We start from the raw sequence: 24,407 nt of genomic DNA on the forward strand, positions 1-24,407 counted from the left end.
TCATCGCGGACCGCGGTTATTTCAGTTTTTAGTTTTACCGGCAATCTGCCCAATATCAAATGTTTAATCTATTTCAACTTATAGTGCCTTTTTGGTCCATCACAGTTCTCACCACTGAGTACAATAATAATTTAATAATAAATACTACTTTCGCGTTGTACAAGTAGTATAAAAGTTAAGACAAAGTCTGTTAGAGCAACATTCCAATGGAATCTGAAAGTATCCTAAAAGATTTAAATGAACTATTACCAAAATCTATCCTTCAGGAAGTGGCCTGTTTTTGTTTTTATGATAATCATCCCAGAGATTCCCGAAAAATAGATATCGTTGTATGTACTAAACGCGGAGAAGTGATGGAGTTTCATCAAAGAGAACTTGTTTCGTCTCTTTTGTTAGAAAACACATCGGACTTCATCGATATAATTATTCTCCGTAATGAAAATTGTGAATTATTTTATTTCGTGCATACCAGTTCCCAAATAATTATTTTATCTGTCAAAGAAGAAATAAGCATTCACATTTTAATAAGTAATGTAGAAAGATATGAATTTCTTGATATTGATTTCTCTGGCTTGCCATGTCTTAAGGTCATACGAAAAGAAGATGCTGTGCCATTTATATATGACTGTAATTTTAAGCTTCTGGGACCTGTGAAAGTACCAAAACTAGAATTTGAAACTTTTCCTATAATGTCACAACTGGCAAGAAAACTTACTGAAGCAAAATACAATGTCAAGCAGAATCAAGCTACTCTAGACGAGTATATTAAAATTAAACAAACAGCAGCTTATTGCTTGTATGAAAGAAATACTCCAAATACTGAAGAATCCTTTTTTACATTAGGATCAACCTCTGTAAGTTTATTGTCTATATATTTCCAGATTTATTTAGATAACTAGCAATGCCTGATGGTCTTGTCCTCTTATTTTTCCATTTTGTATTTATTACTTATCTCGTAAGCCTGCATAAACATGCAGTTGATTTCTCTTATGTGCACTGATACAAGGTTAAGATTTTTAATATCAATCTAGTGTATTTTAACATATTATTTAAAATTACAGATATCTAAGGTGTTAAGTATACATACTCAAAAACCACTGGTCAAGGGATGCAATAAAAAAGTTACTATTATTGTTAACATAAAAAATGAAAATAATGTGTAAGTTAGTAATTATAAATCATCATAATATTTGTAAAGACTTTCAAAGAGTTGAAACCTAATAAGGATAAAAAATAGCAACGTGACACTGGTATTTGGTAATAAATCTTAAATTTACTTGAAATTTTTTTACTAAATCAATGATACTGAAATATCAATACTTAATATGTTAGAGTCCATTTTATTAATGGCAACCTTTTCTATTATTGTTTTTTGATTAAAGACATTATTTATATTTAAATCATACAATTTAAAAAAATAATAAAAAAATATTTTCAGGCCCATTGAGAATATACATATTCTCTTTCATGGTACAGACAACAAAACCATTACATACACGACAAAACTCTATGAAGAATCAAACAAAATTTGGAAAGAAATACCACATACAATAAAGAGTAATCAAGAATGTTTTGTTCTTGCTGTATTAGATATGAGAGAATTGAAATATAGTGTGTCTAGTAAAATTGAATTTGAAGCAGTGTTGTCATTTACAAAACTTGGTAGTAGTTACGTGTTGCCATTAGAAAATATTTCAATATCTGTTATGGAGACAATGAGGGAGGATTTTGAATTGCTAATGAGCAATGAAGGTATTTAAAACTATTACATTTATTTGATGGTTGTGCCGTTTTAATTTAAACTACACTACCATGAATTCTTAAACATGATTTAGATATGTGTTAGTGTTTCATGCCATGTTGGGAAATACTGATTTATATTACGATTTAGATTTGATACAGTAAATGTAGGAATCCAAAATACATTTTAGGATTCCTACATTTACTGTACTGTACTATTATATTTGAGAGCTTTGCTTTCTTTTGCTGTCAAGGAGGGTCAAGAGGGGGGTTTGGATAAGTTGCAGTAAAGCTGCTTACATAATAACCCCCTTATTTTTGAATTTTAACATTTAGAGTCAGTGGTAGTTTTTATGTTAAAATTTGTTAAAGAACTTGAATTTAATTACAAGAAACAAACATTTATTTATGGAAAAAAAATATATTCATGTATCAAATTGCAGATAGCAAATTGAAGGTATTAGGTCTCATGGCTACTTCTGAGAAAATGGAACTTATTTTGAGACAAGTAGATATGGAAGAACCAGCTGTAAATATTCTGGAAATTCTTTGTAAACACTTAAATATGGAAGCCGTGGATAATGTGGAGAATGTCTTAATCCACAAGAAATCTCCTGCTCATATACTTCATGGCTTGACATTAGTTTTGATGGAAGATAATAAGATGGGTAGTTTCAAAATAGATGTTTACTCAAGGTAAGATTTGCATGGCGTTTTTTACTAAAATTCTGGTTACAGTAACCGGAGGCGGTGATTACATGACGAATGATCGATTTTAATTAATTGATTTATTGAGAGTTATAGTGTGCAATTGTTTCGGAGTGGTGATTTTTTCCCTGGTAGCTACGCAAAACCTAGTTAACCTGGATCAAAGTTCGATGAGCACATCTTCTCTATCTGCAATCGTTTAAACGGGCTCTGTGAAGGAGACCGAGAGAGATATATCTTATCTGTAACTTTGAAACCTTTTTTAAAAACTTTCTGACAATAAAAAGAGTATTAGCAAATCGGTCCAGCCGTTCACGCGTCATGACGTGACCAAGGGGGAATATGGATTCATCTTATATATATATATATATATATATAGATGTTTTCTTGTTTGTCTCACGAAATATTTTTTTTTTAGGTCGACCGCACAAGTACTGGCATTCATCCTCTACATGTATGACAGGATTCCACACAGAATAATGGCAACACTGCCAGACCACATTGTATCTGCCAAAACCAGTGATTTAGCCCGTTTCAATAGCAACACTGAAATGTTAATTGACACCAAAAACTATGCGTCAAGCCTATTAAATATATCGAAACAAATATTGGAATATTTCGATGAGTGTATGATAAAAATGAATAATAGTACAGAACCAGAGATTATAGCTCAAATTGGCAAACAAATTAATTTATTGTCTGTGGGGTTGCCAGAGTTTTTGAAGTTTCGAAACAAAGTAATAGAAGAAAGTTCGAATGGAGTGCAGACATTAAAAATGGAGACATTTTCTGAAGATATGTCGATTGAATGTTTAGATGTATAAAATGGTGAAAACCTAAAAAAAAGGTACTCAAAGTGCCATATTTAGCGAGTAAGAAATGTGATATTAAATTTCTATATAAAGATAATTGTACAAATTCTAGCGAACAATTCTAAAGAAGAAAAAATAGCGTTAAGCATGGATTCTGTAACTGAAATAAAACTATTGTTCGTTATCGTTATCGACTTGAATAGCGTCTACCTCCGCAAAATTGTGATCTCCGTAGATTAATTGTCAAGGAATATTCATAACAAAAAGTGATATTATTATAGTTGTTAAATTGTAAAATTTGCCTTATAGGATAAAGCATCATTCGTTGTATCAGAATTACTATAAACGCCACAATCATTGTATACAGGGATTGTGGTAAGTTTCTAATGATAAAACATAGATGGCGTTGTTAAGAACTTTTCTCTTGTATCAGTAATTTTATGTTTATATTACACTTGCTAAGAAAATACGTCATCACTGGATGTGACAGACTTCGACGCCGAGAGGATGATTTTCTTTTAAGCTCACAACAAAAAGTTTTTATATGTGCCCTACTAAACTGGCCACTTATTTTTGCGTATAAAAAGGAACTGGCACAGGCCATTAAAAAAAAGAAACTACAACAAATTATTGTTTTTTATTATTTTTATATTTCGATTTTCACTTTCCTCGTCGTGTGAAATACAGGATACAAGTGTTGGTTGCTGTAAAATCTTCAATATCATACAATTAGATATTATATTTGTCTACAATTTTACAATGACATTTACTTTCCAATCAGTTCTTGTTTTAAATCATAGATGGCGTTGTCAGCTAGTTTGCATGCATGATGGCTGTGATATAAATAAAAAAACAATTGAAAATAAAATAATTTTAATTACACAAAGTATTTTTATTACCTAAGCATATAAACATTACAATACTGGCTATGAGTCTTTATAAAAAATATTGTCTATGCTTAATTATATAACTATCTAAATAAATTTATGTTTTGAGCATCTTGTATATTCAGCAATAAATAATAAGACACAAATCCTTAACATAAAAATACCCGGTTATCCATTAAGCACCATTCATCAGCTATATTTATAAATTAAATATTTACCCAAAACCATATTATATTATACACGTTGGAAAAATTACAACATTCTTAATAAACAAAAAAATAAAATCGATGTATAGAAACAGATAAAAGTGAGCGATAACAGCTGGCGGGCTTGTATTTTGTATTGATAGGAATTAATATTCGGACCAATGCGACCAAATTTTCATTATTGATTAAGGTAAAGTTTTTAAGCTACAGGGGTTTAAATATGTATCTAAAAAATCGATACTCAAACATTTTCTTCTTGTATCTGCTTCTGTGGTTAATGACGGTCATTTATATAAAGAAGAAAATATAATTATAAGGCAGACATACAGGTCTCTTTATCGTATAATTATCGCTTTTAAAAATGAGCAAATCACATAGATATATTGCTTGCCAGCTCCCTAGGGGCCGTTAAAGTATTTCTTAAGCACTAAAGGGTCCTTAGCTTTTCTTATTTGGTGATTACGTCAACAGTAATTATTTACTTTTTTAACACATATTGTCTATGCTTGAAAACGAAATGCATGTTCGAGGATTCGAGAAAAATAAATACGTTTATGTACTATTATTTTTTAGACCTTCGCCTACTTTTGCTGACAAGTTGGAGGGGTGGGGGGAAAATTGCAGTAAATCTGGTTAACTAATACTTGAATGGCCCCCTAGCTATGTGTGATGACATTTCTACATACTAATACATACATTTGAAGATCAATAACTTTCGTCTGTATTGTTTTAAAGCAAGTGCCAAATCTCTGTTGCAACCAATGAGAAACTATAATTGTTAGGAATAAAAGTTAAACCAACATTATTAGGAATTGAATATTAAAAAAGGACAAATGTTAATCTATCAGAATATGTTGTTCTTTCCCAACATGTAGCGAACGAAATGTGCTCTTGTGTTGACAGAGAGAACTGAATCACTTTGTGCGTCTCTCTGGAGCACTATTTTCAGGTACAAGGAAGCTATATTCTGCCGCCCGACTCATGAATCTTCCATATTTACAATATAAAAATATTATTTGCCATTGACTAAGTCAACATTAACTACTAATTGTTTTTATTATGCTAGGAAGAAATCTGATCCTTATATAATAAAACGTCAAACGTTTACGAACACCTTAGGTGAACAACCTAAAATTTACCTAAAAAAGAGAATATAATTGGATTATTTACACATCTGTGTTTATTATAATAAAATATATTAATTTGATATATTTTTGAAGTTATACTTCTTTTGGCGCGATGGAGAAAAATGATGCGAGTGAATTTTTACGATGCGCGCACACCAACACCTAAATTCATGAATTTCAATTTATTTATTTATTCAATTCATTCAATGAATCAATATTATTTTGGTGTTATTACATCAATTTCATATACGACGGTGATAGTATTTACTAATAATTTATTTATTTAAATTATAAATTTTATTTTTGATTAATTTTAATATTTATCGTAAATCATTACTGCATTTTAGTTATTTTCTTCCATACGCCAAAGAAGTATAACTTCTAACGCGTGTACATAAGTACAGACACTCTTTTTTATATTTAACTTAGGCGTACATGAAGAACGTGTTCAATTAGGAACTTAGACAAAAGAAATAATGTAAGCACTAAATGCTAAGGCGCCAAGCGGAAACAATATTATTACAAGCTTGTTTACTTTGTATTGCCATTTAAAACTAACTACACTATTATTGCATTGCACAACCGGCCATTTCGTGGTCATCACGTTTTAACTACATTATTATACTGCATAATAAGTTACGGATATTGCACATTATATTGCAAATAATTCACTAAATTAACATATATAAACTAATTTATTGCACTTCTTACATATTATATTATACTGTATACACTTATACCTATTAGTTTTTAGCTTTTAGTTTATTTCTAACACTTTTTATAGTATTGTGTTCGGGTCTTGGCTGCAAGTTTCTGAAACTACCAAAGTACACAGAATGTGTTTCTACACTTTCAGCTCCCGATTCACTTCTAGCTTCGTTACCAGTGTCATCACTATCACTACAACTGGCTATTTTCGCTATCACTAATTTCCTTTGAAAATGTCTAGAGCTCGTAGAATCACTACTGAGATACCCCGAGTCTTCGATACTCAACCCTTTCTTCCTTCTCACTTTTGGTTTTTCGAACTTTTGGTCTTTGACAAATGTGTTTGTATTGATGCCGCTATTGCTTCTTAAGGAATTCCGCCTAGTTGAACTTATAGTGTATTCATTAGGTCTTGAGATGTGTGACGTGCTGCTTTGGTTCATATCATCATATTCCGATATGCTGTGTGAATGGAATGAATTGTTCATAGGACTGCAAGATGGTGCATCAATTAAATCACGACTACATATGTGTGATTCTTGAATGGAGGTATTTTGGTCCCTTGGACTAAGACTTTCAAATACAGTTTTTGACCGCGGATCGAGAATAATTCTAGCACTTTCAACTTTTCTGGGAGGGCTTGTTGGATTTTCATATATAGGATTATCGATTGGTGGCAGCGGTGGAAGAACATCTGGCCGAGCTAAATGTTTTTGCTTTATTGTGGGTGGTGTACACTGACGCTGTCTTTTGGAATGTCTTAGTTCTAAAGTTAGTAGTCGTCCTTCTTCTGACGTCCAACCGCCTGAATCTTCTAAACTTCTATCCGAAGATTCCTCGTGCGTAGAAGAATTACTAAAGATATTAGGGGACATTATCGGACGAGCTTGACAGTTCTTTATGTCAAAGCCACATCTCAAACTATTGAATTTGGAAGTGTGCTCAGTTTTACCGTTGTGCAGAAACGTGCCACTACTTCGCAGTTGAATTCGTTGGGTTTTTGTGCCTTGGTTTTCGAGACTTCTCAAAAGATCCTGGCGACTGAAGTGCATATTTTCAAAAATTTCCTTATGTTTTTGTTGTTTACGGTCTAAAGTATCTGGTTCAAAATCATCAGATTCGTGAATTTTAATGTAATTTTCTGGCGGATCTTTCACCTCAATTGTTAAACATCCAGGCTTTTCGTTCAGGCCCGGTACTGTCACCAGTTTCCTGCTACCTAGTGAACATTCAGAACCACTTGGTGAAGTTGGTGCACTACCAAAGTTATAACTGTTATTAACATATACTTCGCTAACCAAGCTATAGGAAGGCACCTTTATTTCGATATCATCTTTATTTTCCAGTTGAGGGGGACTTTTAGCGTGGACAGTTTCGTAGTGGTTTTGGTTAATACATAAATCAACTTCTGGGGAAGGGGTATTGCTATCACTACTAGAGTTTCTTTTATATACAGCATTACGCATTGTAAGCTCTTCTTCTAAAGGTAACGCAGTGCTTAAACTGGGACTTGCTTGAGACGATGGGATATCATGAAATTCGATTGGTGTTGATGATGTTGTTATATCTTTTTTATTAGAATTGCGTTCTAAACTATCTGTTTCGTAGTCATTTATTATAGGACTCTCAGAGTTGTTAAAGTAAGTATTATCTATAATATTTTTAGGTGAATTTAATGTAAACCGTTCTTCGTCAGAGCTATTATGATTGTATGACTTTGAGAATTGATCCAAAGCGATAGCATCATTGACCATATCTGGTAGAGAATTGTTATTGGTCATATTTCTAATTCGACTATCGGAATCGTTGCTTCTTGAACTAATTGATTGCAGTTCAGTAAACTTACTCTTTTGACTTATATTATCCGATGCATCATTCACTTGTGGCATTATCGTGCTACGCGATGTAGGCTCGGATCTTACCGATGGTGACGTAGACTTTTTCGACATATTTGAAAACACAGAAAATCTATCTGAAAAACTATGTTGTTTCTTTACTTTATTTCGGTTTCCAATCCCAGGTAGAGATTGTAAAGATCTTGGCATACGTATTTGATCGTCTGTTTCAGAATCTTCGACATGTTCGTCGTTCTCACTCGGTATGTTATCTAGCCATTCTCGGATACTGCTTTGTTTATCACCTCTAGTATTTAAGCAATTCGAACAATTTGGAACTTTGGGTCTTTTGATATTTTGTATATCATTATTAGTATTAGATTGACACCCAGGGCACCCTAAACAGTCGGAGGATCGACGCCTGGCATTATCACGTTTGAGACTTATCACACTTCCACTCCGTTGGCTACCAAGTCCATGATAAAGATCGATGCTGTTAGCATTAGACGGATAAGTTTCTTCTTCTGGTATCTCATTTAAACTAGGTTGAAAACGTTTGGCCGCCATTTTTTGTTTCGCTATGGATATTACTTCGCGTATTTTAGAGAGAAATTCTATTGCTGCTGCTGGAGGATCCTGTAATGTAATAAGATGTTAAGTATGTAATCAGCGCAAGATTTCTCACTTTGTAAGGCACAAACTAAGTGTTAAACTGATAACAAACTCGGACTTTTTATTTAAAATCAGTAAAATTTACGGTTACTTATACATGGAAAATATGCCAATAACATCTTAATACTTACAGCCATGAAATGAGGTTCAAAATAGGCTGGATTGAAGTAAAGTTTTCTGCGCGTTGTACCAACAGGACGCGCTATCTCTCTATCATCAATAGTTTCTACTATAGAAACATGTTCGTCTGGGAGACGTTCAATTCCAGACTCGTCCCGGTGATTTATTTCGATGTTCTCAAACGGATTTAAAGATTCTTCATTGTGTAGGTGAATTATAGCAGATGTCGTTCTTTTCTAAAAACATTAAAAGTTAAATTGATAATACAATTAATGTGAATTATTTTAAATAAATTACTTACATTGAATATATTATCTTCGCTTTTCAAACTACTATCAGGCATATCTTCTGAATCCGATAAATTACTACAACTGTCACTTGGGTAGGATTTATCAAAGGACCTTCCTACTGTTAGGAGCGGGTTCTTTTTAATGACACCCTCCTCTCCCATTGCATTTGAAATCTGAACGCGTTCATTGTTGATTCTGAGTATATCTCTCTCAGTTATTGTCGTGCCGTCTTTTTTCCGCCCTTTGGTCCTTCGAACACTGTTTTCTTCTGTAGATGCTTTCCGTCGTTTTCTTATATGTAGGTATAGGAAAACTGAGGCTACGTAGATAAGTCCGAGTAGGAGGGAGCTTATGCCTATTGCTACATATTCGCTAGCACTTAAACCAGTGGAGGGTGGTGTATCTGACGTATGAGCTGTTGGTGTGAATTGCACTTCTGTAATATCTGAAATTTATTGAAATATATTAATTATAATTCAAGTTCGAGTATTATTCACCTCTTTGTTTTTTATTTCATCATCAACTATTCTAAGCAAATAATTATAACTTTTAAATATACCTAAATGGATGTGAAGGCGACAGGTATTCCAAATTATATTACTATAAAATATACTTACTAGTTGCATGCCTGGGTGGAGTTCCTTGAACTCTAAAGGCCACACAGGGAGTGAATACACCTCGAAGATCGAGTGGTGATGCTGGAGAGGTAGAAACATCTCGACACAACAGTCTCACGACCATCACTCGACCCGACATGCGCGTGCGCACATCGTCTTCACCGCTCCACTATAATATTGAATAGTTAACAATACGTAAGCGTTGAACTTTCATTTTACTTACTGTATAATGCTAATATATGAAGACACGTATTTCTGAATATTACCTGCAAAAACGTTCGACCCTCATCTCTGAAGAGGCTAAATGGTACATCAGCATCCAGAGTATTGCGGAGATCCAAAAAGCCTTTAGTTGTAAGAAACTGAGCACCCGATACAGCACATATTGGAGTTTTGACATCTGGAAATAAGGATATCATTTAAAGAAAGTAACTTTGTAAAATTGAGTTAAGCTAACCACCTTACAGTGCGTAAAAACAGATATTTTTAACATATTTTCAGCTTGTTTTGTTTATTTAACGTGTTTGCTTAACGATTTAAAATTCAAAATATTTGTTTTAGCGAAACTAAAGCCATAGATATTTAGATTGTCAACTATGCTAAATTTATACGCCTTTTCATTTTGTGCTAGCAATATCATCGCTTTAATTTTATCATTATTATAAAAATATTAATATCGTTTTGCGTATACAAGTATATATACTGCATAAACTTACTTTGAAAAGTTATTTCCCGGGAAGGATGAATGATTTGGCCCTTCAGTGGTAAAAACACGAAAGGGATGCGTTGCATGGCATTTCCTGTGCCAAATGTTGCAAGAGAGCATTCTGTAAATAAACGTATGTTATTCATATAAAATATCGGGAAACCGTACCGTAATTTTAAACTATAATTAGTATTTACAACTATTTTAGATATCCTAATTATTTAAAGCTAACGATGGCCACAGATAAAGATAACTTATTTGACATTACAAAATTACGGATTATACGTTTCCCGCGCTTTTTCGCTTCACATTTGTAATATGTAAAAAATTAAACGTAAGTGTCGTTTACACATAACACCAAAGGGTTTATTTCGAGATAAAATATTCTGTTTAATATTCCGATATATATAAACGTTTATTCTGGAATAAAGCACGTGTCACGATACGGCCATAATGTAGGCTTAGCCAAAATACATGGCAAAATACAATTACGTTTTAATATTATTGCGCGTTCTGACATGTTTATTATTGTCAATATTGTTGCATATTTTCCGAACACCTGTCATAAAGTACATGACATTTCAATTGGAAGTTTAAACATTTGATAAAGTAGACCACATGGAAGCGTTGAATTTAAATTTGCAGATATTTTTACTTTATTTATTTATATGACCCTTTAAAATATTTAAAAATATTTAAAGATTTTTTTTTGGTTATGTACTTCTTGCACATTAAGCCGTATACATACAAATCGCGTTCATATTTTAAATATTTTATGCATATCATAGTGAATATTTGCATACAGTTGATACATTTTGAAGTGCGAAGGAACTTTCACAAAACTTAGGTGTAACGGTGTTAAATGAGCTTGCATTTTTTATCTTAGAAATGTAATGCGGTCAAGTGACAACTGTTTAATTGGTCAACTTCTTAGCTTTAATTCAAAAACTTAAATGAAAAATTCTTTACCGATCAACGACAGATAACATTTGGCTCGTAAATTGGTTCTTACTTAAAACTTAGCTTCGCGAAAATTCGGCCTCTGGGAAACGTCCGATTCGCCGAAACTTCGGACGCCTTTATGTCAAAAGGCCCGGAGTGAAGTTCCTTCTTGCCATGCTTAGCACATCAATTGGAGGCTAATTTAGCCTTTCCCTCTAAACCGTGAAACTGAACGTCGTCCTTCGATATGTCAGCGCCGATAATGCAAAGGCTTTACGTAGTGTCTTAGAAAAGAGGTTTACCGAATATAATATAGTTTGGTGACACTGAATTGAGTTTTACCTGGTAGATCATCCACACATAGCTCTCTATCTTCTCTAAAAAGTGGGGCTCGTTGAGGACATGCGCACGCACAGCCGCCGGCAATGGATGCGTCATACGAGTTCGTCGCACCAGCGCCATGCTCTGCACATTGTGCTGCACCGCATTCATCGCCTATCAAGGATTTTGAATTTTTATCATATGCTTGTATTACATATGTATACACAAGATATAATGATAAATAAAAAATAAGAATATTTTTAGAAAACTTACAAAAATAAGACAAATTTGTTTTTACGAAATCCTTAGCGAAGTACGAGTACCTATTGTCGATATATTATTACGAATCTATTGTAAAACTAAACCTCCTGCAAAGGCCTATTATAACAAGAAAATTCTGTAAAGTTCCTAGTTAACTAACAACTAAGTAACTAGAAACGTTATTGTAATTTTTATCGTTAAAAGCTTAAAGATGATTTACACCACATCTCATTGAAAAAGTATAATTTATACACAAAAAATGGAATCTCAATTTCTGAGACTTATTTTCTTTTCGAGCAGGGTGTGCTCATGAATATATTTTAAATGCTCTATAGGAAAACTAACCTCTTTATTAAAACCTCTTTTTATCAAAGTGTTCACACATTTTGAAAAGATGAGACGAGAAGAGTCTAATTAGATTGACTTATATATATTTTTTTTATAGAACAGAGGGCAAACATGGAGAAGGCTCACCGAATGGTAAGTGATTCCGCCGCCCATGGACACTTAATACCAGAGGGCTCTTGAGTGCATTGCCGGCTTTTTATTAATTGATACAGTCAAAATATTGATACGAATATTAGCGTTCAGAGAGTTTCAAACACGATTACGTAAATATTATATGGCGTAAATGTTTATAATTAATGATCATACCGATAAGAGTAAAGACGTCGCCAGTCTCCCGTCTTGTGAGGTCACCGAGGCTGGCGGCGGCCGCGGCTGTGACGAGCAGCAACAGCGCGGCCATGCTACCCCGCCTCGGGACTACGCCACCCCGCCGCCCGCATCGCTCTCACCTGTAAACCACAATATTATTTTTATTAATTGATTTATTATTGATTTATTATGCATCCTATCTTTTAAGTTATATCAAACGGTAGTTCAGGAGTCCACCTCACCTCTCACCTGTAAACCACAATTTTATTTTTATTAATTGATCTATTATGCATTCGATAATATTTAGATAACATAAATTAACGGCGGCCTAGGATGTGATCTCTCCCAAGAAACCCTAGTAAGGAAAAGAAAGCTGGTAATACTAAATGTAAAGTACGTAACTAAAAATATAACAGACGTAAAAAATTAAAACTTAAAAAATCTTAAGCGTCATGAATCTCATACTAGAAGAGATTTAGAACCTTTACCTCTTCGATCTCTATCTTCGATCGAGATTTTAATTTAATAAAGTTTTAATTTAATGAATTGATTGCTTTTTTTTCTAGCTGCGTAGAACACTGCAGATCCACTGAATACACATACAGTGAAGGAATTAAAGAATGAAGCCAACGTCTAAGACACAAAAATGTATCCGCGTGTCTGACACAGAAGGCTGAGGAATGGTTTTCTAGGCTTTCAAACCTCATTCCAATAGATATTTGGATTATATTTTTTCATAACTTGGATATTTAATTTAAAACTAGCTTTATTTGTAAAGATATGCTTAAAACTTAATTTATAATGGCAAAATTTGTTATTTGCGTAGCCTTGTCCATATCCCGCCACATCCAGAGACATTAACATCAAAATTCTAATTATTTCGTAAACTAATAAATTTGGACTAGTTCCGTTTAATGATGATGTTCCATATTTGGTTAGTATTTAAATTTGGCGAAGCAATGCTATATTTGTCGATGATTAACAAATCCATAACAGGTTTGCTTTTCTATCACCGTTTTCTGAAAGCGGACGGTTTTATGTACTTATCCGTTAAAATATGCGTAAAGGCACCTATTAGAAGTGTTTTACAACACATGACTGCAAACTGTACATAAATTGTAGCTTAGACGAGATTAAAGATATTATGAGCAATATTTAAATCGCAAAATTATTTTTAATTGTAGGTTAGGCATGTAAACTGCCACCGTGATTTGGGTGTTTTAATCATTTTTAATTATTCGTCCTCATTTGAATCCTTGAGACAATTGTTTCGAGGTATCAGACATCGCTATTATTTTTGTAAAACTTTAAATAGGCTGCGAAAGATGTGAAATATGTAAGACCAGTATATAATGTGTATGTATTTCGGTAACAATTAGTTTCGTTTTGACAAAACTCATCGATATCCAGACTGAGCACAGTTACACTGGTCTGGATATCCATAGTTGCTCCCCTCACATCTTGAAATCGATTTTCTTATGGTTTTTATAATTTAGCTAGCAGACTCGGCCAAGCGTTGCTGTAGCTAAGGTTTTTGTTATATTACATAGTAGTAAACTACTGAGTATTAAACAAGGGAAATGGTAGGAGAACATATTATGTGAAACGTTGATACTTTTAACACAGCGCCATCTGTTAGAATTGTATCAAATAATAAACAAATATTTGCAAATATTGCGGGTATAAATTGAGATGTAAGCTATTCTATCTTGTAAGTTAGATAAAACTGCAAACGGTGTGTTAGGAGTCCATAGCGGACAAACAATGTGACACGTAATTTATATATATTAAGATTATTTTGTTTCTTTTATTTTTCATATATGTTGTTGCCTGTAAGTGCTTGTCTCATTAAATATTGAACATGGTTTTAGCCAATGAAACGGTGTGCCGAGCGTTGGCAAGCTTCATCAATAAAGTTTAAGAAACCTTTTTGATCGTGTTAACTCACGTTTTACGCAAGTAGGTACTTTACATTAAATAACGATAACAGTAAACCTATTATAAACTATAATAGTAAAATAAAAACTGTTAAAAAATACCAGGGTAATTTACCTCTGAAACAAAATTGATGCGCAAAGATTCTTACTACAAAATCGTACGTGTCAAGTAGTTTACAGTACCTACTCGATATTTCCACGTTTTTAGGCCGGTTTTATATGAGCTTAATTACTTGCTTAATTTCCACAAATTAAATGTGGAAATAATTTTATATGGCAATTTCGCTAATTGATTAAATTTTATGTTTATTAATAAAACTGTCTGCTGTAATGCATAAAATTGCTTTTAGAAGCAAAGATCGTATAATGTTTTTATTTCAATACATAAATGTGTTTTCATTAATACGATTGCTTTTAAATGAGAATTATTTGATAATCGAGTTGAAGCTTTCCGTCAGGATTTAGAACTGTAAGTGTCGTTATGCTAAAATATAATAATTAAATATATTGTATTTTGGCATATTATGGAAGTAAAGCCATCACGTTTTTAACTTGTTTTAATTAATTTTTAATAAACGCGAAAAGTATACTATCCTGTTGTCCTCGCAATGTTTGCAACATCTATTCAAAGCCGGATAACGTCATATTTCAAATTAGTTTCCTAAAATCTGTTTTTGTGTAACGAAATATTACAAAATTGCAGGAATAGTTATAAAAATGTCGACGAGAGTGTGAGCCAAAGGATACTTCGGATACTTATATCCCGAACGAAGCTTCCTGCTTGGTATGGACGGGAGGCAGTATCCCTTAATTAGTGCTCCCGTCAGTATCGTCCAAATATTTGCCAGACTAGGCAAGATCGAGTACGGGGGATACGATTCGCCGTCTTCTGTTGTCTTTGGGTAGAGGGCCATATGCACCTGGATCTATAAATATTATCCTAACAGAACCAGCAAATGAAATTTACAGTTTTATACGCTAACTCTAGTGGAATATAAATCCCAATATAGTATAATAGCAGAGAAATCGCACGACATCGCAAAAATTCAATGGCATTGTCCTAAGTTCGATTTCACTCGGTTCACATTATTACCTGTGTATGGGGATGATAACCTTTGTGAACTGATGAGAGAATTGCAACTTTTTATAAACATCGAACAATGTCTCTACCTAGTTATTAAAACAACTTGGAAACTATGCTCCGATTTACTTAGGTTTTTAAACGTGTATAAATGTGATCCAAATATCGTTTTTAACAAGTTAATGTATCAATATTTGCTCACAGTATTTCGTATTAAATATTATTTACTTTATGGTAAACCATTTTTAAGTAAATAAATATGCCAACTGGCTTAGAGTTAAACAAGCGTATAGATGAATAAAATGGTGCCTTTTGAGTGTCCATGGTCGGTTTAACGCGAGACAAACTGCCCGTTTGGAGCAAAGTTTTAATATAAATAACTGTTAGACTACTTATTTTAAAGACAGGAGGCAAACGGGCAGGAGGATTTTCTGATGTTAAGTAATACCAGTGCCCATGGACACTACCAGAGGCTGGCAAGTCACTGACCTTTTATCGTGACCGTTTTTCTTTGAACTCTAATAATTAATACGCCATGATTGAAAGCGGTAATGAATTTACACTATCTGCTTTAGTCGCAGTCTTCATTTGTGATTGGTTACGGAGTACCTGTGCAACTATGAATCCAAAAGCGGAACTCAGAGATTTATTTATTGATAAAAAGTTTGCCAACGCTTGGCATATTGTTACATCGCTAAAAAAAAATCACATTTCACACACAAAGCGGTATCACTTAACATCAGGTGAGCCTCCTGCCCGTTTGCCCCCGGTTCTATAAAAAAAAAACACTTATAGGAAACATGACATACACGAAGAGATCTAATATTAAACAAAACAAAAGAACTATTTGAGAGATGCTGATTAGTTACATAAATCTGTCCATACAAAAGTGGTTCATAAGGCACAAATAATTTAATTTTTAAACTATCGAAAGTATTTAAAATAACGTTTTCATAAAACAAACGCACAATCGAAAAGCTACTCGAAATAAAACATTCAAGTTTTAAGTCAAGTCTCAAACAGAATGACAAACATGACAAAATGACAAAATGCATTAAACCAAAAAACTACTGGCACGCTCTCATATTGACACTTCAGATCTTTCCCCGTTCGACGGGCTTTTCGAAGTGTTTACACCGGACAAACAATAATGAACAATATTTGACAGTGTTTCTTGATGTAAGTTGATGACTGTTGGCGGTCCCGACCTCCCACTTATCAATCATTGATAGACGTCGTTAATCTTTAACATTAGTGTTAAGACAAATGTTTGAGGTGAGGTAGACAAATGATGATTTATTGAAATCTACTTACCGTTACGTAGAAGTTCGTAGCGGATATGTTGGCACTGCGTAAATTTGTAAACGCATAAATAAAATAGGTCAGTGGCTATACAACCTTTTTACATCTGGGCTTCAGATTTCTGTATCTCATTTGTGATCATTTGTCAATCTAATAGGCAAGTAGGTGATGAGGCTCCTCTGCCTGACGCACAAAACATGCTCATAAATATGACGAGCTTAGAATTAAACAGCCAAAAGCGTAAAGATTAAAGGGTGCCTTATGAGTGTCCATGGGCGGCGCTATAACACTGGACAAACTGCCCGTTTGAGGCAAAGGTTTAATATAAATAGCTGTTAGACTACTTATTTTATAGACAGGAGGCAAACGGGAGGCTTACCCGATATTAAGTGATACCGTCCTATAATTCACATTGCAAGAGGGCTCGAAAGTGCGTTGCCGGCCTTTTAAAAATTAATTCACGTTTTTCTTGAAAGAGCCTAAGCCCAATTGGGTTGGAAGCTGGTTCCACATAGTGGTGGCGAAAACTGCCTTGCCTTGATACGGATAAAATATTCATATACCATAATCATTAATTTGTGGTGAACAAAAAACTTTAAATTTTTAAATTTCATGTTTAGATTTTGAATTTCATAATCTGTTTTAATTTTCTATATTGGAAATAATATGAACTTAAATACTCATCTAACAGTTAGGTATTGTAACTAAAAGAAATAATTATGTATGTACGCAAATTACAAGTAAAATGTATATACATTTTAGCCTCAATCTCTATGGTGGTCGTTTGAATGATGTAACTCATACAGTACGTAAATATTGTATACATAGAAACAATGGTACACGGGCATTATTTGAAGTAGGCTTTGCAGTGTTGGGCTGAGAAATGGTAATTTGTGGCGGAAATACATTTAGGACTTAAATATTCTATTCATTGGCAGAGTCAAATTGTTAATTTTGAAACTGGTTTGATTTATTGCGATGGTTTGAAAATAAATTAACGAACAATATATATTTACACGGTGTTTATTTATGAAAGAAAATTATTACTTACAAGAGGTTTTGTGTTTGCGTCGATTGTAAATATTTAATTATCTTTTGATTTATAAATTAATTATTTAAAATACAAAAGTTATGTTTTAATGCTATCAAATTAAACAGATCGAAACTATCAAATTATTTATTTATTTAAAATTATTAATGTAGATTAATAATTTAAATACTGTTTATTTGTGTGGTGGTATATCTGCTTTTGACCTAACGAAACTAGCGGCAGGAGACTCATCTGATGTTAAGTGATACCACCGCCCATGGCACTCACATTGCCAGATGGCAAGCAAGCGCGTTGCCGGCCTGTTAAGAATTGGTACGCTCTTTTGAGCCTAAGTCGAATTGGGGAAATACTTTAGTGTTTCCACATAATGGTGATGTGAAAACTGCCTTTAGTGGAACGACGGACACCAAGGTTAATACGCATGATATTTTATATTCTGCCTTGGCGTCCGATGATTAAACTCAAGTGCAGGTATTAGTCCAAACTCCTCTCATTTTTACAAATGTATTTTTCATTTTATATTCGCCGACTTGTCTTGATATTCGATTGAATTTATACATTGTTTTAATACAAATGATGATTTGATTCAATTAAATATTACTACTTTAAAAATGGGAATGCTAGTCCCTTACCGCAGCAGATATTTGTATTTATTATACTTTACTGCGGTCTATTTCCAAAGTTGTTCTTTGGAAATAGACCGCAGTAAAGTATTTATGCTATAATAGGCAGCATGATGCAACATTATTGTACCGTGAGTGAGAATAAGTATAGATATTAAGGCCGAGCAGGAATACTTGCCCCCAGCTCCTGAAGCTGACCAAACTGGTTAATTGGACTCGGCTAATGTCCCATACTCATGAAGAATGATTAGTAGGTTAAGGTTTTCCAGTTCAGGAATGGTTCCGGTCGCCGCAGGTTCTATAATTAGTTAGGAGCCGTTACGTAATACTTGCATATTTATTATTTTCCATGTGCTGCATTTACAGCTACTGTTTTTTATAATAAGAGTCTTTTGCGTTCAACTATGTGGTTAGAGAAACTGGTTTAACATTCTTTAGTGTTAATAAGCGGGGTTATATGTAAAACGGTAACTTCCTGAGGGAAAATTGTTGGGAAAATATTCCCTAGTGAGTGGGGCTTTTATATAAGCTTATACGCAATTAAATCTCTTAAGTTTAAGAATATAATACATGAAGCATGGCTATCTTCAGCGCTATTGTCTCTCAGTGATTAGAAAATTGACAGTGAAAGTCCCATTTCGGAAGGATTATTACTAAAAAGCTTTGCAACGGATATGCTTGAGTATAATTAAAATATATTATCAAGTAAATGAAGAAAATCCGGCGGCAAACATTCGAGGTCATTCTTGTAGATAACGATATCTAAGAAGTAGATAGTCGAATATCGAGAAAAGTCGGCGAATATAAAATGAAAAATACATTTGTATTAATGAGAGGAGTTGATAATCTAAGAATCCTGGGGTGAGAAGACGCGGAGTAAATAGGAGATATACACATCTTCTACCTCTTATATAATATATGCTGTACTGAAGTTTTGAGCGTAAAACCGTTGCGTCCTGGAACTACCAGTGATAGTGGGTAATGCTCACCCAGTCTCTGAATAGCAGAGATTCTGATGTAGGTACCTCATACCCCTGCTTCTATCGAAGGCAGGTGTGCAAAGAAATTTCCATCTCAGATATAGAAAGTGCCGAGTCGTGCTCAGTTGACGGTAGTAACTAATGTCACTATGAATCGTAGTTACGCGTAGTAAAGGTGTAATCAGAATAAGAGAGACAAGCCAACAAAATGAAACCGTACTTATAACGAGATTAAATAAATCACTCCAACTATAATGTCATCAAAACTCAGTATAAACCCATTTCAAAATTACGACCGTCAGATTTTATTACTTGTAAATTAAACGTTACTGTACAATAACTACATCGTAAACGAATCGTTCAGTTGGAATATAATGTCATCTATCTTTAAGCGGAAATATTAAATTTGTTTAATTTGAGGTTCCGTATATTCAATACTTTTTTCACGTGTCACGTTGTTTGTCCGCGACGAACTCCTAAACTACCGAACCGATATGAATCAAATTTGCACACCGTGAGTTGATTACATCTCAATTTATACCCGCAATATTATTATATTGAAAAATTGTGTTAAAATACCAACCTTTCACAAAAGTTCTCCTACCGTTTCCCTTGACTCGTTTTTTTTTATAGAACAGGGGGAAAACGGGCAGGAGGCTCACCTGATGTTAAGTGATACCGCCGCCCATGGACACTCTCGATGCTAGAGGGCTCGCGAGTGCGTTGCCGGCCTTTTAAGAATTTGTACGCTCTTTCCTTGAAGGACTCTAAGTCGAATTAGTTCGGAAATACTTAATTTACTACTATGTTATAAATCAAAAACCTTAGCCACAGCAACGCTTGGCTATAATAATAGATATAAATTCAGAGAGATATCAACTTTACTTAAAAACCCTCACTAACTGTCCCAGAAGTTCGAGTTCTATTTGTCCATGTATTTACTAACCTAACTGTCTTAAACAAACTTTGCCACTTGAGTAGATCATTAGTTCTGCTTGGGGAAACACATGAGACGGTATATCAGATTTTGTATGACATAAGTTCAAATTGTTTGATCTGGAACCTACCGCAAGGATGAGAATGAAAATATTTGTCAACAATTTATTCGATGGCAAGCGGCAAGATGTGATATCATTGATCCCTTGTTGGCTAGGCCAGGCTTTGGTATGGCACTCTACTTGAGGGGTACTTAACTCCTTCCAACAATAAACAAAGTTGGGGCGGCCGCAGAGTAGGCGAAAAATATAATAATACTGCTAACTTTTATTTATATTATTAGTATTTCCTACGAAGTGTTAATATATTATTCTTTTTTTCATGTGACATGTGTGAGGCGCAAACTAGCTGATGTGGTCTCTGGCAGAATGACCAGCGCTGTGGAACATTCTGCTTCTCAGCATAATGCTCAGCCAGGGCCAATTAAAGCCACAACATATATACTTGAGACGAACCGAATGGGAAATTAAATATATTTATATTTTATTATATTAAGTAATCCGAACTCAAATTCTAAATTCCTCAGGGATGATCACACGCTGAAACCACTAAGGCAACACTGCTCAAAATCAATTATAAATACATATTAATATTAAAATTCCAATGTGTCATAAAAATAAGGTAAAAAACAGGTATTATATGAATGTACTTAATGATCAACATATTTATGAAATTTACATTTGAGCCCAAATTAATATAGAGGTCATAAAATTTATCGTTTCACGTATATTGAAAATCATGTATTTCTTATAAACCGACTTTAATAATTATGTTTTATACTCTATGTATTAAATGATACATAGAAATGTGTCTGCCATGTTTTATTCAGAGGTAACAAATTGTTGAGCGACTTTACTAAAAAATTATTGGAAATCAAACCTCCATTCCATCTTCTGGTGGAAGTCCTCTCTATTTTCTTTCCACTGAGCTCCAAGTTAGGGTCTTCTAAACCGATCAACCATCACCAACATGGGCAATGTGACCGGGCCAGACAGAATTACCGTTACAAATCTATTGATAAGTATTAGAAAACATTTATTCGTCTTAGTTTGTTTAGATATAATTGCTAGTTTGTCGCTTTATAAAGCGTCTATTGAAATATAATTAGGAAATTATCGGTTGCGCCAATGACGCCGCCGAATTACAGCAAAAAGTATATTCATGAAGTGTATAATTAATCATTATTTGTTTAAAAATGTTTTATGAGTCAATCAATAATTAATGCCGGTGTAATTAGGCTTTAATAAATTAAAGATTTTCTATGGCGTTCAAGAATACTTTTATTATTTATTTTAATAGGATAGATTTCAATCAAGCAGCGGGTCATTGAGTTGGTTGGTTTATCGTGTTAGTCACGAAGTTAATACTGCTTTTAGTGCCATCCCGGGAAGGTCCAAGCCAAAATTCGAGTTTGACAGCAGACGCTCTTTTGTTAGTCGAGGGAAAAACGCCCATTCAGGCTTCAAACTTCGCTCGCCATAACAGCCCATGCTTAGCTGTAAAGACCCTTAAGGCCACCAGCGAGATTCCGTTCCAAAAAGATAGTTTATTGTAGTAGAACCTCTATAGGTCGAACTTCAAGGGAGACGCCAAAAAATTAGAATTATAGAGTTTTCAACTTATGGAGGATTTCGACTTAGGCGGATTTTGATTCGACATAAAGTTTAAAAAAAAAACACGTGTTTACGTGAGTCATAAATTTATTATCGTATACTCCTAAAATGTTTTCTAAGAAACAATAGTGTACTCATATTGTCGGCAAGTTCTTAAACTTAACTTATTTTTGTTCGAACAATAGAGGTAATTAATTCCAAAATATGATCAAGTTGTAAAGGTTGTAAAAAAAATTAATTTTTCGAGTTATAGAGTGAAAATATGTACCAAAATGGCTTGGAGGGACTCGGTGATTATTTCGACTAAAGATTTCATGAGTACATAATGGAGGTTTTGTTGTTTGAAGGGAAGGGAACAAAACATTTATTCGATATTTAGAGGTTTTTGACTTATCGAGGTTCGACTTAACGAGGTTCTACTGATATTTATTTATTAAGTTTACGACATCATACATAATTGATAGAGATAGTAAGTATTGTTAATGGACACTTATGATAAATATCATTATCAGTAAATTAGGTTAGATTTAAATTAATTATTATTGTTCTAATGATATAAATAGTTTTTTTTTATAAGAGAAGATCAGGATACTCATCTGATGTTAAGTAACCGCCGCCCATGGACATTGCCAGATGGCTTGCAAGTGTTTGCCGACCTATGGAGTTGGATAATTCCGTTGGTTGCTGTTGATATGCTAATTGTAATCAATTTATATGGGCGTCTGTTTTTTATTCAACCTATTAGTTTTCTCGCGAGATACTTAGTACACACAATTATATCCAAATTAGCATTTGAACTCAGATTTTTTTTCTTAATGATTAAATTACAATTGCAAGTATGTACTGCAAAAAATCTCACAAAGTAGAAGGTCACTGTCTGGCACGGTCTTGTTATAAATAATAGATTTTGCTCATTAAAATATCTTTAGAATTAATATGATGTGCATGATTACGAAATTACGTTTTGATATCGAAGTACGTATGAATTGTGCTATAAAAAGTTTCATTATTTTTTTTTTGTTTTTTTTTAAACCATTATTATATACGTGGTTATATCAGGTAACTACTTTATATACCGAAACAGTATTAAAAATAGCTATTGAATTTTTTATAGGTAGGTAAGGATGTATTTTTTTATTAATTTTCACAAAAAGCCAGTTTACAAAGGAATTCGTGGCAAAATATCCTAAATATCCATTCGCACTATAAAACTTTAATAAAAAAAAACAATGAGTTTATTTTTGTTTATAACCAAACATTGCTCATTACGTGGTAATATCATTGAATTATATTTGCCGAAACAGTATTAAAATAGCCACTGAATAGTTTTTTTAATAAGTAAATATGTATCTATTTTTTATTAATCTTTACAAAAAAATATGCTCCGTTACCAAGGTAGACGTGCAAAAAATTTCAATTCGCGCTAGTTCCATTTTAAAAAAATTACTTTTTGTTTTTTTTAAACAACTAGGCTCATTACGTGGTAATATCATTGTACTATATTTGCCTAAACAGTATTGAAAATAGTTATTGATTAATTTTTTTTTCGGTAAGGATATATTTTTTACTATATTCTTTATTAATCTTCACAATAAACCAGCTCAGTTACCAAGTTCTATAGACGTGCAAAAAATATCAATTCGCGCCGAGGAACAAAAAGAATTGATTTTCAATAGAGAATCATCTTCTGTGAAACGTCAAATTTGTTTTGATGATTGATAAACAGTAATTGGTGTATGACAAGACCTCAATTGCTGTATAGCTCCGTATTTAGTTTCGACCAATATTTGTTCATTACAAACGTGAGAGTAAATTATTTTCATTAGATTTTCCACAAATAAAGCCGTGGGAGAATTATGTTCTTCGGGTGATTCGGTTACGTAAAATTCTATTAAGACATGTTTTTAATACAATAAACCAGTATATCCTTCAAAGATGTTAAGGTCAGCCCAGGTGAAGGTCCTTCAAAGAGGCGTACCAATTTTATTAAGCCGGCTGCGCAAGCGCGAGCCGTCTGTGAGTGTCCATGTGACACTATGCCAGGTATCATGTAGTCATCTGTCATATAACCCTGCGTCATTACTATAACTATACTATAACTTCCAATAGAAATACCAATACTAAAATTTTTGGATAAAATTTCGATATAGTTTGCTCAATATACGTTAAGTTGATATCGCCACATGAGGATCGTTATAAAATTCAACTGTAATGA

At 33.4% G+C, this 24,407-nt stretch overlaps 2 protein-coding genes across 2 annotated transcripts in view; one reads left to right on the forward strand and one right to left on the reverse strand.

The window, feature by feature from the left end:
• Nucleotides 1-4,140, forward strand: LOC111000662. The gene is made up of 5 exons (XM_022270193.2): nt 1-854; nt 1,062-1,159; nt 1,439-1,752; nt 2,184-2,436; nt 2,867-4,140. The coding sequence occupies exons 1-5, from the start codon at nt 207-209 to the stop codon at nt 3,270-3,272; spliced, it is 1,719 nt and encodes a 572-aa protein (XP_022125885.2). The 5' UTR covers nt 1-206; the 3' UTR covers nt 3,273-4,140.
• A 1,692-nt stretch (nt 4,141-5,832) lies between these two features.
• Nucleotides 5,833-24,407, reverse strand: part of LOC111000661 — a 53,127-nt gene continuing 34,552 nt past the window's right edge. Inside the window, exons 3-10 of the mRNA XM_045634705.1 lie at nt 12,607-12,749; nt 11,713-11,865; nt 10,439-10,549; nt 9,989-10,122; nt 9,723-9,891; nt 9,117-9,550; nt 8,827-9,051; nt 5,833-8,659 (exon numbers count right to left, since the gene is read on the reverse strand). Of these exons, the coding sequence (XP_045490661.1) occupies nt 6,224-8,659; nt 8,827-9,051; nt 9,117-9,550; nt 9,723-9,891; nt 9,989-10,122; nt 10,439-10,549; nt 11,713-11,865; nt 12,607-12,700 (3,756 nt within the window). The 5' untranslated portion in view covers nt 12,701-12,749 and the 3' untranslated portion in view covers nt 5,833-6,223. The remainder of the gene's footprint in view (nt 8,660-8,826; nt 9,052-9,116; nt 9,551-9,722; nt 9,892-9,988; nt 10,123-10,438; nt 10,550-11,712; nt 11,866-12,606; nt 12,750-24,407) is intronic.

The sequence above is a fragment of the Pieris rapae genome, chromosome 3 (assembly GCF_905147795.1).
Source record: "Pieris rapae chromosome 3, ilPieRapa1.1, whole genome shotgun sequence".
Taxonomy (NCBI): Eukaryota; Metazoa; Arthropoda; class Insecta; order Lepidoptera; family Pieridae; genus Pieris; species Pieris rapae.

Bases quoted from the DNA above. Each gene is read 5' to 3' on its own strand.
- LOC111000662 (XM_022270193.2), top strand. From the start codon at position 207: ATGGAATCTGAAAGTATCCTAAAAGATTTAAATGAACTATTACCAAAA. The intron at 1,160-1,438 runs GTAAGTTAGTAA...AAATATTTTCAG, and splicing joins ATAAAAAATGAAAATAATGT to GCCCATTGAGAATATACATA. The intron at 2,437-2,866 runs GTAAGATTTGCA...TTTTTTTTTTAG, and splicing joins AAAATAGATGTTTACTCAAG to GTCGACCGCACAAGTACTGG.